The sequence below is a fragment of the Chrysochloris asiatica genome, unplaced genomic scaffold, assembly GCF_000296735.1.
Source record: "Chrysochloris asiatica unplaced genomic scaffold, ChrAsi1.0 scaffold00136, whole genome shotgun sequence".
NCBI classification, from domain to species: domain Eukaryota; kingdom Metazoa; phylum Chordata; class Mammalia; order Afrosoricida; family Chrysochloridae; genus Chrysochloris; species Chrysochloris asiatica.
In genome coordinates, this window is record NW_006408654.1 from 5649124 (window position 1) to 5666328 (window position 17205).

The window sequence follows — 17205 nt, forward strand, 5'->3', positions numbered from 1 at the left end:
CTTACCCTCCACTAGATGTGAATGAAAAGTGACTGGGTGAAAATGCTAGAGAAAACTTGAATGGTGGAGTTTCTCAAGCCCAGCTGAAGGCTCCCCTCATTCCTGCACAAGGGGTACACATACACCTATACACACACTTGAGTACCTGGTAAACCTCATAATAAACATGCTCACCCTCCCACACCAGCCTGACAAGTGCACGTGCATACCCAGATCCCACATCAGACTCATCCAGCTGGGGGTGGATAGTGCCTGGATGTTAGGTGCCCCTTCAAGCTTGTCTGAGGGATTGAGCCCAGATCCCAGGTCCCCCAGGCTCCAGGGGGACCCACATCTCTTCCTAAAGCCTTGAGTAAGTCCACATTATTTCTCTAGAAGTGAGGGGCAAATGGTTTCATGGGAGGTAGGTGAGAGGGTGTGGCCTGAGGCAGAGGTGGAAAGTGAGATGATACAGGTAAGAGTCAGAGGAGACTTGGAAATGTCACCAGGATCCGGCTGTCCTTTCTGAAAGGAGGCAGGGTAGTGTGGCTGGGGACCAGGGCCCAGAGGTTAGGGACTGGGCTTCAGCAATTCTGCCAGCAGGCTAAGTAGGAGCCCAAGGCCAAGCACAGTGGCACTGACCCAAGACCCACTGCTGGCTGCACTCATGTTACACAGGAATCCTTGGCAGCAGTGGGAACCCGCTGACACCATACCCAGGTCAATGCTCAGGCCAACGCAGATGGGAGAGCAGCCTTTGCTCAAGGTCTGGCCACAGTTCACCATATTCTCAATGCCAACTGAAGCAGATGGTTGGTTTCAGGCAGTATAAATTGTTCTTTTGTCCACACATGAGAAACACATCAGGGTGTGGGCTCGCTTAATATGCAAGATGGCAGCCAGCAGAATCACAAGAAGACCTTCATTCTGGAGGGACTAGAAGCTAGGAAGCCTGCCCACCTGTGTCTGAGCCTCGTGCATTGGTGCTGCCACTCTGAGCACTTCCCCAACCTCACAAGCTTTCTGGCATAGGGGTGGGCCATCTATCTATCTTTCGATCGATCGATCGATCGATCTATCTATCTATCTACCTATCTATCTATCTATATGGAGCTCTGGTAGTGTAGTGGTTATGAATTGAGCTGCTAACCTCAGGGTCAGCAGTTCAAAACTACCAGCTGTTCCACGGGAGAAAGATGAGGGTTTCTGCTCCCATAAAGATTTACAGCCACAGAAACCCTGTATAGGGTCACTATGAGTTGGAACCAGTTCCATGCTATATAACAACAACAAATATATATATATATATTAATGATTTTGAATTTTGTTCCACATTTTCTTACTTTTTTCAGAAATTTCTAATGTGATCCCTTTCAGGGCAGTTGGTAGTGGTAGATGGGAATCATAGGGTTATGGTCTCAGGGTCGTGGAGACTGGTGTTCATGTGGTCCCTTAATCTATTGAACTAATTGTTTCTAAGCATCTTCTTTCCTCTGGGTAGTAGAAACCAATAGTTACACCTTAGATGGCCTCTCGTGGGCTTTTAAGATCTTGGTTGCTAACTCATCATTGTAGGACATAGAACATTGGCTTTGTGGACTATATTATGTCAGTTGGCCTAGGTGCCTCCTATGCCCTCAAGCTGAGGAACTCATTCCCTCAAGATGTTTAGTAATATCATAACTTTACTTTCTGTATGCTCCACCACATTTATGTACATGTTTGCAGCAAATAACTGCTGTCAAACCTTTATATATCTGTCATTATATACCCACTCTCCCTCCCACATCCATTCAGCCTTCGTGTATATCCATGCTTATCTATTCATCGATGACTCTTATTACAGGATTGTGTTACCTTCAATACTTTTGCTTCTTGTCTTCTTATGCCTTCATCAATCTTCTGTCAACCTCATTCTTACTGTACATTATCTTTCTGTCACCAAAGGTAATGTATGTCAATCCTCAATCCTCTAGCCAGTGACTTACTCCTCCTTTCTGCCCCCCCCCCGCCCAGAATTCTGATGTGGCACTGTAGGATAAGCACTGGACTGCTAACTGTAAAGTTGGTGATTCAAACCTACCAGCTGCTCCTTGGAAACCCTATAAAGGGTCACTATGATTCAGAACCAACTTGACAGCACATAACAAAAATAAAAAACCCTTCCAAACCTGACGACTATCAAACAATGTTTCTTTTAGTTTGAAAACCTTTTCTTACTTTTTTACAATCATGGTCTCATATAATAGTTGTCCTTTTGTAATTGACTAATTTTACTCTTAGGCATTAATGAGCTGAAATGGATTGGTATTGACCATTTTCAATCTGACAGTCATATGGTATACTATGCCAGGAATGACAAATTCAAGAGGAATGGTGTCACATTCATTGTCAAAAAGAATATTTAAAGATCTGTCTTGAAGTATAATGCTGTCTGTGACGGGATAATATCCATATGTATACATGAAGAACAGTTAATGCCATTATTATTGAAACTTAATCATTAACCACTAAAGCCAGTGATGATGAAATAGAAGAATTTACCAACTTCAGTCTGAAATTGATCCAACTTGCAATAAAGATGCACTGATAATTACTGGTGATTAGAATGTGACAGTTGGAAACAAAGAGATAGAATCAGTAGTTAGAAAATATGGCCTTGGTGATAGAAATGATGCTGGAGAGCACATTATAGAATTTTGTAACATCAATGATTTATTCATTATAAATACCTTTTTAAACAATGTGAAAGGTGACTTTTTATAGGAATACAATGGATTACATCTGTGGAAAGAGAGGGTGAAAATCTGACTATTATCAACCAAAATAAGATCAGGGCCAACTACAGAACAGATCATCAATTGCTCGTGTGCAAATTCAGCCTGAAGCTGGAAAGAATTAAAACACATTCACAGGAGCCAAAATATGACCTTAAATATACTCCACCTGAATTTAGACACTATTTTAAGGACAGATTTGATTAATTAGTCACTAATGACCAAAAATGAGAAGAGTTGTGTACAATATTAAGAACACCCATAAACAAAGAAAGCAAAGGGTCATTAAAAAGACAGGAAAGAAAGAAAAGATCAAAATGGATGTTAGAAGCAACTATGAAAATTGCTTTCGAGTGTAAAGAAGCTAAAACAATAGACAGCCATGAGAAGGTAAAACAGCGGAGCTTAAAAGTTCAAAGGGCAGCTCTAAAACACAAAGCCAAGTTTTATAATAAAATGTGCAAAAACCAGAAGTTAGAAAACCAGAAGGGAAGAATATGCTCAGCATTTCTCAAGCTAAAATAGTTGCAGAAAAAAATTTAAGCTTCATGTTGTAATACTGATGGATTCTGTAGTCAAAATATTGAATGATGCTGGAAACATCAAAAGAAGATGAAAGGGATACACAAAGTCATTGTATCAAAAGAACTGATTGATGTTCAATCATTTGAAAAAGGTAGCATCCAATCAAGAATCAATGATAAGAAAGGAAGAAATCCAAGTTGCACTGGAAGGCATTGGCAAGATGCAAGGCTCCAGGAATTGACAGAATATAAATGGAAATCTTTCAACAAACTTATGCACCATTGGAGGTGTTTACTCATCTATGAAAAGAAATTTGAAAGATAACTACATAGCCAACCTATTGGAAGATATCAATATTTGTGCCTATTTCAAAGACAGGTAACCAAAAAAGAATGGGAAATCATCAAACAATATCATTAATATCACATGCAAGTAAAATTTTACTGAAGATAATTTAAAAAGAGTTGTAGCAGTACATTGTCAGAAAACTGCCAGAAATTCAAGCCAGATTCCGAAGGGCATGTGGAACAAGGGATGTCATTGCTGAAGTCAGATGGATATTGGCTGAATGCATGGAATACCAGAAAGATGTTTACTTGTGCTTTATTGACTATGGGAAGGCTTTCAACTGTGTGAATAATGACAAGCTATGGATAACTGGGTGAAGTATAGATATTTCAGAATACTAGATTGTGCTCATGAGGAACCTATACCTAGATCAAAAGGCAGTCTTTAGAACAGAACAAGGTGATAACAAAAAGTTTAAAATCAGAAAAAGTATGAGACAGTTTTACATCCTTTCACCATACTTATTCAATATGTATGCTGAATAAATAATCCAAGAGCCTGTATTATTATATGAAGAACAATGTGGCATAAAGATTGGAGGAAGACTCATTAACAACCTGCACTATGCAGATGATACAAACTTGCTTGTTGGATGCTAAGAGGATTTAAAATTTTTATGCATGAAGATCCATATGGATTGCACTTCAATGCAAAGAAAACAAAAATACTCACAATTTGATCAATAAATGGACATCCTGATAATAGAGATAAGATTGAAGTTGCCAAAGACTTTATTTTGCTTGGATCCATAATCAACACTCATGTAAGCAGCATTCAGAGATCAGATGACATATTGCATTAGGCAAATATGAGAAACAAGCCATCTTTAAAGTGTTAAAGAGCTGTTGAGGACCACAAGTACTGAGATGCTGAGGACCCGTGTCATGGATGAAAATCCAACAGGATGGCCGTTCTCAGGCTTGTTAGCCAGGGACCCTGAGGGCCCAAGGAAGTAACCTCTGGACGTCCTGGGTTCATTGGCTTTTACAAACTCACTGTTGGCCTAGCTCAGTATAATTTTCTTTAGTCCTATTAATTCATTCTATGCTTCAAACTCCAGTAATTGTAGCTTCTGAGAAAATGGTTTTTATAATGCCTCTCTTAATGTCTCCACTGTGTTGGCAGTGCGTAGGGTCCTGGGAACGAATCTTTCTGAGGTACAAGCGATAGCCACCCGGGATAAGTGTCAGAAAGAACTGCTCCTTATTTGATTATTCAGTTATGCTTAATATTAATTTAGAACATGAGCTCTTGATATCCATGTAAAACTGAATTTCCCCCTAGAACCGAGGCAGTAAAACTTCCTCAGAGGACGAACAAGGACAGGTTTACTGGGATTAAGCAGGGAGGTTCTGGAGAGGAACTGCCCGGGGTATTCACTTGAGGTGGAGTAGTAAATTCTGGGAATATTGGATTAAGAGACAATGGTGGTAGCCCCTTCAAACTGCCCCCAGGTATAATCAGTTTGACCTATATGTTCTCCTTCCTCCTGAAAGTTTAAGCCAGGTATCTGAAACAGCTTGACTTTCTTCAGACCTTTTGAAATCCTTTTCACCTTTACCCATTGAAGATTAGGTGCTATAGGTATGTTAATTAGCTTTGAGAAACCTTGAGCTGCTGCCTTGGGATTTGAACCTAAAAAGTAATTTATAACAATTTGCTTGAATTTCTGGAAAATTAAGGATGTTAGATTATCAAGACAATTTGTGATGTATGAATTTGTTCCTGTAAATCATTGTGTCCTGTTTTGATCGATTAATCACATTTCATTTCTGTACCCTGTCTTAATAATCCCCTTCTTCCTTTGTGTAAAGTCCCTCCCTGAAATAAAAGACGGACACAGACTGAAGCCCGCATGCATTACTGCTTGCAGGGCCATGGAGGGTCTGTCTGCCAGTTTTGCTTCCACTCTGGTCTCCGAGTGTTTCTTTTAATGTCTGTCTGGCAGCTTGCATCAAACCTCTGTTTTCTCTGTCTTCTTTGTGTCTGTTTTCTCTCTCTCTCTCTCTCTCTCTCTCTCTCTCTCTCGTCTCCAGACACCTCACCTTCGTGTACTCACCCCCTTGTCGAGGCCAGACCCCGGCAAAGAGCAAAGATACCAGTTTGAGGACTAAGGTGTGCATGATCCAAGCCATGGTATTTTCACTCACCTCATATGCTGATGAAAGTTGAACAATGAATAAGGAGGGCTGGAGAAGAATCGGTGCATTTAAATTATGGTATTAGAGAAAAATTAGTGCCATCGAGTTGATTCTGTCCCATAGCAACCCTGTATTGGGTTTCCGAGGAGCAGCTTGTGAGCTTGAACTGCCGACCTTGCAGTTCAAATGGCTTTGCAGTCTGGCACATTAACCCACAACTCCACACCAAGAGTTCTGGTAGCGTAGTGGTTACAAATTGGGCTGTGAACCACAAGGTCAGCAGTTCGAAACTACCAGCTGCTTCATGGGAGAAAGATGAGGCTTTCTGCTCCCATAAAGATTTACAGCCTCGGAAACCCTGTTCAGGGTCGCTATGGGTTGGAACCAACTCAACGGCATTTAACAAATGGAGAAGAATATTAAAAGTCCCATGGATTTCCAGAAGAACAAATAAATTTGTCCTGGAGGAAGTGCAGCCAGAATGCTTCTTAGGAGATTGGATGGCGAGACTTCATCTATCATACTTTGGACGTGTTCTCAGAAGGGACCAGTCCCTAGAAAATGACATCTTGCTTGGGAAAGGAGAGCATCAGTGGGAAAAGAGGACGGCCCCCCAGTGAGATGTTACAGTGTTACAGAGCAATAGGCTCAAGTGTAACAAGCACTGTGAGAATGATACAGGACTGGGCAGTGTTTCATTCTGTTCTGCATAGTGTGGGTGTCAGTTGAAAGTGATTCGATGGCACCTAACAACAACAAAATCATTTTATTTTGAGTGTACAACAGTAAAGCATTAGTTTACTGAAAATTTGGTAAGCTTTTCAGTGGCTCTGTGAGAGAAATACCTGGTGATGTGCTGCTGTAAAGATCACAGCTAAGAAAACCCTATGGAGCCATTCTCTGTCATATGACATTGCTATGACTCAGAACCAGTGTATTGTTGTTGTTAAGTGCCGTGGATTTGGTTCTGACTCATAGCGACCCTGTACAGGGTTTCTGAGGCTATAAATCTTTACGGAACAGAAAGCCTCATCTTTCTCTTGCGGAACTGCTGGTAGTTTCGAACTTCTGACCGTGAGGTTAGCAGCCCAATCAGTGTATCAGCACTCATTATTACATACTATACTGTGGAGTCCTGGTTTGATGTTATGGGTTTATGCGCCAAGCTGCAAAGCCACTTGAACTGCAAGGTCGGTGGTTCAAGCTCACCAGCTGCTCCTCAGAAACCCTATACAGGGTCGCTATGGGTTGGAATCAACTCGATGACACTTAACAACAACAAAACAACATACTGTTTAAATGCAGTCCAGGTGTGGCGCTGTGGATGAATGAGCCAGATTACAAAACTATTTGAACTGCAAAGTCAATGGTTCAAGTTCACCAGCTGTTCCAGGTGCTCCTTACAAACCCTATACATGGTCTTTATGGGTTGGAACTGACTCAACGACACTTAATAATAACAACATACTGTTTAATATGTTGGCCATGAGCCACATGTCATTGTTGATGTTAAGTGCTGTGGAGTCAGTTCAGACTCATAATGACATGGTATAAGGTTTCCAAGGAGTGACTGGTGGATTATTTCAATTTTAATTTATTAAAATTAAATAAAAAATTTCAGTTCCTCCGGTGCACTAGTCACATTTAATGCACTGGACTGAAAAGTCAGTTTGAACCTCTTGGTTGGCGGTTCTAGCTCACCAGCTGCTCCTCAGGAACCTTATACATGGTTCTTATGGATCGGAACTGACTTCATGGCACTTAATAACAAAAACAACAGACCATATTGAATGGAATCCTGGTGTGGCACTGTAGGATAAGCACTGGGCTGGAAGGTTGGCAGTTCAAACTCACCAGCCACTCCTCAGAAACCCTGTGACTCAAAGCTGACTAGACAGAACATAACAACAACAACCATATTGGATAGTGCAGGTAGAGAACACTTCCATCGTGACAAAAAGGTGTTTTGAGCAGCCTTGAACTGTATCATTTTAGAGAGTGTGGTGGCTTTGTAGGAAAAGCGCTGGGCTGGGAACTGCAAGGTCGGTGGTTTGAGTCCACCAGCCAATCTGCAAGAAAAAGATGAGGCTTTTTGTTCCGGCAAAGACTTATAGCCTCAACAACCCTATGTGGGGTTGTTGAGTCAGTACCATCTTGATAGCACATAAGAACAACAACAATATCCCTTTTATCATTTGATATTTATGCCAAGTACATGTTTTACTGTCCAAAAAATATATAATATAGAATCAAGCATTATTTAAACGAATGAATTGTGAATGTTAACTAATAGTTCACTATTAATAGGCAATTCTGAAAATCTCAGTAAGTAGGATCATATAATTTGATTGTTTCTATGGTTTTTGTTGTTGTGAAGTGTCTTTGAGTTGGTTCCTACTCACAGTGAACCTGTATAGGGTTTCTGAGGAGCACCTAGTGAGTTTGAACTACCAGCTTTGTGGTTCAGCTGGCCTTTCCATCCAATACTTATCCTACAGCTTTGACTTACAGTAACCCTATACACAATAGACTGAAGATATTCCTGGTCCTGCACCATGCTCATAATTGTTATGTTTTAACTCTTTGTTGCAATCAGTATGTCAATTCAACTTGTTGGAGGTCTTCCTCTATTTTGCTGACCCTCTACCAAAAATGTTGTCCTTTTCTGGGGACTAGGTTCTTCTGAATGTTCAAAGTACATGAGAGGAAGTCTTAGCATCCTCCCTTCTAAGAGACATTCTGACTTTACTTCTTTCAAGACGAATTTGTTTCTCCTTCTGGCAGTCTATGGTACTTTTAATCTTCTTTACCTACACCATAATTCAACTGCATTAATTCTTCAGTCTTTCTTATTCATTAACAAACTTTCACATACATATGAAACAATTGAAAATACCATGATTTGGGACAGGCACAACATACTCTTCAAATTGACATCTTTGCTCTTAAACACTTTAAAGAGGTCTTTTGCAGAAGATTTGCTCAATGCAATATGTCATTTGATTTTTTTGATGACTGCTTCTAAGAGCATTGATTGTGGATCCAACTAAAATGTAAGCCTTAATAACTTCAGTCTTTTCTACATTTATCATGATGTTATTTATTGGTCAAGTTTTGAGGAATTTTGTTTTTTTTTTTTACATTGAGGAGCAAACTATATTGAAGGCTGTGGTCTTTAATCTTCATCAATAAATTTTTCAAGTCCTTTTTGATTTTAGCAAGCAAGGCAATGTCTTCTGCAGATCACCAGTTGCTTATGAGCCTTCTTCCAATCCTAGTGCCATTCTCTTCTTCATATAGTCCAGTTTTTTTACTTATTTGCTCAGCATACAGATTGAAAGGAGACAATGCTGATACATACCTTTCCTGATCTTAATCCATGAAGTATGCTCTTTTTCTGCTCAAATGACTGTCTGTCTATGTACAGGCTCCTCATGAGCACAATCAAGTATTCTGGAATTCCCATTCTTTGCAATGCTATCCATAGTTTGTTATGATCCACATGGTCAAATGTCTTTGCATAATCAATAAAGCACAAGTAAACATCTTTCTGGTGTCCTCTGCTGTAAGCCAAGATCAGATGAAAACCATGATACCCCTCCTTCCACATTCTCTTTGAATATGGCTTGAATTTCTGGCAGCCACCTGTTGATGAACTGCTGCAGCAGTTTTTGAATTGTCTTCAGCAAAATTTTACTTACATGTGATGTTGTTATGTGCCATCGAGTCGGTTCCGACCCATAGCGACCCTGTATAGGGTTTCCGAGGGTGTAAATCTTTACGGGAGTAGAAAGCCTCATCTTTCTCCCGCGGAGCAGCTGGTAGTTTCGAACCGCTGACCTTAAGGTTCGCAGCCCGATTCGTAACCACTACACTACAAGAGCTCCTTACATGTGATATTGTTCAATAATTTCCACATTCTGTAGGGTTACCTTTCTTTAGAATGGGCACAAATATGGATCTCTTTCAGTTGATTGGTCAGGTAGCTATCTTCTAAATTTCTTGGCATGGACTATTGAGTGCTTCCAGTACTGCATTGATTTTTTGAAATGTTTCAGTTGATATCTCTTTAATTCCTAGAGCCTTGGTTTTCTTTGAATGCCTTCAGTACAGCTTGGACTTATTTCATCAAGAATGATTGGTTCTTGATAATATGCTTCATTCTGAAATGTTTGAATGTCAACCAATTCTTTTTGATGCAATGATTGTTCATCTTCTTTTGATACTTCCTGCATTGCTCAATGTTTTGCTCATAGAATCCTTTAACAATACAAGTCGAGGCTTGTTTTTTTTCTCCAGTTCATTCAGTTTGAGAAATACTGTGCATGCTTTTCCCTTTCAGTGTTCTAACTCTATGTCTTTGTACATTTCATAATAAAACTTTACTTTGTCTTCTTTATTCAAACCTGGTGGTATGGCTTTCAGCATCACAACAACTTTTCAAACCATTGCAGTACAACAAACTGACAGATACGTGGGAATTTTTATGGTAGAAGTTGACATTTAGTTTTGGTAGACAAGCAGTTTAAATTCTCAGTACTATTTTTTTTTTTTAAATAAAAAACAAACCTTCAGCCTAGGAGCAGAAACCAATTCCTTACATTGGACACCCTAGCAAACTTACTAGGGAGAGTGCCAAGGAGCACAGTGGAATTACTGGCCTCTTGCCTTTGCAACTTACACTGTAGGCATTTGGCTAGCTTAAAAATACTAGTGTGCAAAGTGAAACAGATGCATTTTCTCTTATCTTCATCTTTTTATCAGTATGTAGCACTTGTTTCCTTGTGTGTAAATAATAGTTTAATATTCTTGAGAAAGGAGATGGCATTAATAGTACTATTAGTACTTTTATAGTTTAGTTCATTATTTATTGTGTACCTACTGAATAATAAATGGTCTTTTCTCTTGAGACCCTTATAACCTAGTCTGGGAGATGGAATCAGAGAACAAATTGTGTTGTTATAATAGCACTAAACAAGTTCGGTGTAAAGATTGTGCAAGGCATATCAAGACAAGAAAAAGACTGTCTGAATACAGTCTTGAAAAGTGAGTAAAGCATTTCCAGGCAGAGGCCATATAACTTTGGCAAAGCCCAGGAGTGTGATTGAGTATGGTCTGTTGGGATCTCCACAGTAGTTGACTATGCCAAGAGCCCTAAATGACTGGTAAAACCTAGGGCAATAAGAGACTGTTGTTGTACACCATGAGTTGATTCCACCTCATAGTAACCTTGCATAGGGTTTCCTAGAGCAGGTGATGGGTTTGAACGGCTGACCTTGGTCAGCAGTCCAGAGTTTATCCTACAGTGCTAAACCAAGAACCTGGAAAGACAAGTAAGAGTTATGTGGTATGTTTGGAGGTCTTGTATTGAGTAGGCTGGATTTTATCTGGTAGGTGGTAGGGAGGATTTTGAGAGCAGTGTTGTCAGACTTTTGTAGATCTATGAATACATGTTGAGGAATAGATTTAGAAGGACAAATCATAAGCAAAGCAATCCATTAAAGGTTAGCACAGTCCAGATGAAAGCTGATGAGGGCCTATTAAATGAATGTACTTTTTATTGGTAGTTTTGCCTTCGTCATTTCACATTTTCTACTTCCTCAACTTGTGTTGCCTGAGATTATCTCCCAATAAACTATTGGAAACCAAGACCTTATCTCAGGGTGTGTTACTGGGAGAACTCAAAATTAAGAAGTGGTCAGTAGAGTTAAATGCTGCATGTTGTTGTTGTTGTTGTTGTTAAGTGCTGTTGAGTTGATTCCAACCCATAGCGACCCTGTATAGTGTTTCTGAGGAGCAGCTGGTGAGCTTGAACAACCGACCTTGCAGTTCAAACAACTTTGCAGTCTGACTCATTAGCCCACAGTGCCACAAATTAAGGACGGAATCTCTCTACTAACTTTCTCATTTGGCAGCTGTGTAAGCAGAATCCAGATGACAGAATCAAGGTGTGGTTGTGCTTTGAGGAAGATGGGAAATGAGTGTTGAATGAAGCTTCTAAAACGTTTGGGGAGTCATGTTTAAGGGTTAAGATTTTCCAAAATAGGGTAGATTTTACGATGAACGTGTTAGCTAATACTACAGTACTTCTCCTTATACACTGTTTCTCAAATAATTTTACAGTTGCTGAAAAGACATCAACAAAGTGAAAGGAGGGCAGGGAAATGTAGAAAGACAGATGATTGACAGCATCAGTTAAGCTTCTGGACCTGGTCACAAGTGGAGCTTCTAGATACCCTGTCCCCATGGCAGAACTTCGAAGTGAGTAAATTCTACATTTTCCACTAATCAGATTGAACGTTTGTAACTTGCAAATTATAGCACAAACCTTTCATATTTACAGATTATTGAAATTCATTTTTGTTTTTTACAATACATATGAACAGGCAATCTATTGAAATTGCTGGGGAGGAAGAGTCAGTAGGGAGAAAGTGGTATTAAAAACTCCACAAGTGATAACTGATGAAACAAGCCTTGAGCGGGTATTCACTGAGGAAATCATGAACTTGAGTGGAAGGATTAATCACAAGTATTTCCCCCCAACATTATAGAAAATTTAAAAACATACAGAAAATTTATGAAAATTTAAAAACATACAGAAAAGTTGAAGAATGGTACAGTTAGCAACCTTACCACCTAGAATTGACCGTTAACATTTTGATGTATTTCCTGTTTTTGTGTTTATTATATATTTGCTTTACTTTTCCATGAATTCATCAAAACATCTTGATTTTTTGTATGCATTTCAAATATTTTGCAGATATTAGTATACTTTACCTCTAAATACTTAAATGTGTATATTATTAACTAAATTTCCAAATTTGTTTACAGCTGTACATATTTAATAAGTTGAGAAAAAACTGACTTATAACACCTGTGTTGTTCTAATGAGCGTATATCTTATTAATGTTTTAGTGTTAAAAAATTGCTATTATCTTTGTGCTGTAGTATAATTTTCAAGGAATTTTTCATGTTTTCCTCCTACTGCAGAGCACAATCCATGAAAAAAAAAAGTCTGGAAAATACAAATTAGCTCATTGAAGTAGGTTTTTACTGTGTTGCTTTATGGAGAAATAATTATGCTTAAGGGTATGAGATTTGCTATGTCTTTTGACATCTTGAAAGGCAAGTTCACACCAATGGCTGTTGCATTGCTACGTTTCAGCAGTATTACAAGTGATCATTCATGAGTTTCATGAGTGTCTGTTTTTCCTGATAGAATGTCGACCTTGGCAGATATCATCAACCTAGACCTACTAAGAGTTTTGACTTCATAGTAGAGTCAGGTACAATATTGTTGTGAGAAAACATGCTATTGTTACGCATTAATTTCTTAGTGTGCTGTAATAGAACCACCACAAATGGGTGGCTTTTAAGAACATAATGTATTTGCTCATAGTCTAGAAGACTAGAAGTTTGAATTTAAGGTTTCAGCTGTAGAGAAAAACTATCTGTGTACTCTCACGGAAAATCCTTGGCTTTTCAATTTCTCTTCCTCAGATCATTGATGATCGCCATGTGGCATTCATTCTTTCTTTCTTCTGTGCCTTTTACATCTCACAAGTGAATGGCTTAAGACACACTCTGCACTAATATGGTGTATTAAGAGTAAAAGAAAACCGTATCCCTAAATGAAATCACAGAAATATGTTTGTTATTGTTGCTATTAAGTGTTGTTCAGTTGGTTCCGATGCACAGTGACCTTGTATAGGGTTTTTGAGGAGACGCTTGTGGGTTTGAACCACAAACCTTAAGATTAGCAGTCTAATGGTTATCCTACAGTGCCACATTAGGAATTCATCCACGTTAGGTATGTTACTGTTGTTAAGTACCATTAAGTCAATTTCACGTTAAGTATAGATGTTAGAATTTACAAAACCTGTTTTTGGGGACACAATCCAGTCCATAATAGTGAACTACCATGGAGTTGTTTGATTCTAGGTGACCTTATATATGAGAGAGCTTCAAATGGTCATGGAAAAATGGAGTTAAATGATGGTGGGGTTTTTCCATGAACTTTATGAAACTCCCTTGTACTATAGAATAAAACGTTACCTGGTCCTCCATCATCCTCACTATCATCATCACTTCTGAGTTTAGTGTTGTGACTCTTGTGCCACTTCATCTCAATGAGGACCTTCCATACCTTGTTGGCAGACCTGGTGCCCTCCTCTTGTATTAATCCCTTCTGATGATGTGTCCAAAGTAAGCAAGGCAGGCTGTATTCTACTGTGATTTATAAGGTTACTGTTGGCTAATATTCAGAAGTAGATCACCAGACCTTTCTTTCCAGTCTGCCTTAGACTAGGAGCTCAGCTAAAACCTGTCCATCATGGGTGACTCCACTGGTATTTGAAGTCCCAATGACAAAGCTTCCAGCAGGCCACCACAGTACAACTAACTGACTAATGATTGGTGAGAAAACAAAGAAGATTACATATTTTATACAGATAAATATTTTATTCTGTATAAGAATCCACCTTAGCCATTGTTCTAATATTTTACTGTGTATAAGTTCTTCCTTCTCTTTATACCATAAATCCTTGCTTTCTGACCTTAATTTCTAGAGATCTCTATGTTACTTTTCTGGTATTATGTGTTAAATTGTTGCTGAATAGTACTGGTTGCTGAATGGTCCACCATTGCTCCCTCTTCCTCACTTCATAAGGACTTCTGTCAATGATGACCAGAGGAATAGAGTACAAATTTGTCAGTGGAGGGGGATTTAAGATAAATGCCAATAATTGGTCATTCACTTCCCTCACATTTATGTGATTTTTAGTTGAGTTACATGTGCCATGTGACTTACTGATCTCTTTTCTATGATGAAGTTGAATAAACATGCTCCGATGATTGCACACGTATAAGCAATTTTTCTGAGAAGAGTTACAGAAAAGACTCAGAACCTGAAAGAGTTTCTTCCTTCTGTTGCCTATTCCTGTAGCTGTGCTCTGAGGCCATTATTCTCTTCTTGTAGAACTTTCACCATTACACATACTCTTCATTTCCTGAAATATTGATGTCACACTCTCTATTGTCTATTTCCATCAACACTCAAGCATATATATAGAATAGGTAGCACCTTTCTTAAAATAAAATAAAATAAATTAAAGTCTTTCTGTCTCATATTTCCCTTTATCACCATATTGCCTCTTATCCTCCCTTCATAGACACTCTTATTTCAAGACTTACTATAACTGTCATCTCTCTTTCTTTCACTCTTCCTAGCCTTTATTCAGTGTTTACAACTTCAGTTCCCAGCCTGCCACTAACATAATAATTCTCCTTAAAGTCACTAAATCAATGGAACTTTCCAGTACTCATTCTACATAACATCCTTTGTAACTTAACAGCTAGTATTTTTTGAGCATTTACTATATGTCATTTATTATATGTCAGTCCCAAATCAAAATGCTAATAGATACTAAACTTAAAAACAATATGTTTTTGATGCTATTTATCACAAGATGAAACAAAGGCAAAAAGAGATTGGGTCAACCAGTTATAACTGGTGGATGCAGGATTCCAGAACAAATGATTGTCTCCAGAGCTGTTTGAGGAGTGATGTTTTTGAAAACCCTTCCCATCTTTTGATGACTTTATTTTGTTTTCTCAAATCTGTACAATTTTCTCCACTTAGTTTGTAAGACATTTATGTCTCACTGAGATTATTTAAAACACCTCTAAATAGTGACTCCAATTTCAGGTTTGCCTTTACTCAATTTTCCAGACCATGGTCAACGTGACCTTGCTAACTTCAAATTTGATCACAGCAATCTCTCCGTTTAAAATCCTCAATGACTTCCTGGTGTTTTTAATAAAGTCTAAATCTATTTGTATGGTGTAAAAGAAGGTTCATGATCTGAATTCTGTCATATTTACCTCAATGTTGTTTACCTCCATCCAGTCTCCGTTTGCCTTTGAGGAACTTGCTGCATGTTTTTTATGTTGGCTCTGTTTTGCTCTTCAGGAAGTTCTTGCTTTCAGCCCCCTTTTAGTATGCTCTCATTTTAGACATCACTCCTGAGAAATCTTCCTTTGACACGGCCCTCCCCACACCCCCACAAGTCCTGGGTTATGATGTAGACTCTGTATGCTGTACAGTGCTTTTCTGTCTTAAAAGCCTATGATGTACCATTCTATTTTGTAATTACAGTAAGTCACCAGGTTAAGAGCTTCCAATTTTATGGACAACTCATATTTAAGAACAGACTGACATAAAGCCTACTGTCTAAACATTCGAGTTAAATACAATGTTCATAATAATAGATACAAGGATTACTTTGTGACCATTATTTGAAAACATTATTTGAAAACATTTGACAGTTGCAGCATTTAGTCGGTTGGAGGAAGGAGAAACCATTGCCTTTTAAAGCTGGAATGAATAGCTGTTTACCCTGTATTGAGTGTGTAACTTTAGATTTGGTTTACATTTTCCTCTAATATACCCTTGTAACCATGCCCCCAAAGAATAGATCCATTGCATGTACTGGTGATGCATCAAAGAAAAGGAAATCGATCATGATTGAAAATAAAGTGGAAATAATAAAGTACAGAATCATATGTAGTTTCTTTTGTTATTACTTACTTTAGTTATCTAGTGTCACTATAACAAAAATACTACAAGTGGAAGGCTTTAGCAAACACATTTTCTTTCACAGTTTAGGAAGCTATAAGTCCAAATTTAAGCTTTAAGGCCTTTCTAGGAAAAGTCCTTTTCTCTTTGTCAGCTCTGGAAAATGGCCCTTGTCTCTTCCGATTCTGCTTTGTAGTTATCTATTCATGTATCCTGGCTCCTATCTTACCCTGTCTCTGCTTACTGGCTCATTGGTTTCATATCATTGTATCTCAAAAGAGACTGACTCGATATACTGTACACTAATCTTGCCTCATTAATGTACCAAATATAACCCATTCCCAAATGGTATTATAAACATAGGCATAGAAATTAGAATTTACAGCACACATTTTTTGGTGAACACAATTCAATATCTAACTTTATTATATTGTTGTTATGTACTGTATTATGTTTCAGATGTCTTAGTGTACTTGGGAGTGTTTCTTAAGTGTTTTGTATGTGTTTTATAAGACAAATATTTTAGTAACTGAACCTAAATAACAGCCATAAATACCTGTTCCAATTTACGTACAAATGCTCCTTAAAGACAGATTTAGGAATGGATCTCATCAGTAACCTGGAGACTGCCTGTACTCATTTACTTTTGTCATCACGGTATCTAAGAAGCAATTAGACTATCCTTCCCCCTGTCCCCCACATCTGGTTTTCTTCTGGAAGTCCATGGTACTTTCAATACTCTTCACCAAATACATCAATTCTTCTCCAGTCTTCCTTATTCATTGTCCAACTTTCACATGAATATGAACTATCAGTTTCAGGACTAAGGCATGTTTGACCCAAACCATGGTATTGAAAA

General features: G+C 38.5%; 1 protein-coding gene across 1 annotated transcript in view; it reads right to left on the reverse strand.

Annotated features, from left to right (window-relative positions):
* Nucleotides 1-549: 549 nt before the first annotated feature.
* The window catches only part of LOC102842018 (lymphocyte antigen 6E-like), a 29815-nt gene continuing 13159 nt past the window's right edge, over nucleotides 550-17205 (reverse strand). Inside the window, 3 exon segments of the mRNA XM_006869873.1 lie at nucleotides 550-734; nucleotides 781-825; nucleotides 828-899. Of these exon segments, the coding sequence (XP_006869935.1) occupies nucleotides 550-734; nucleotides 781-825; nucleotides 828-899 (302 nt within the window).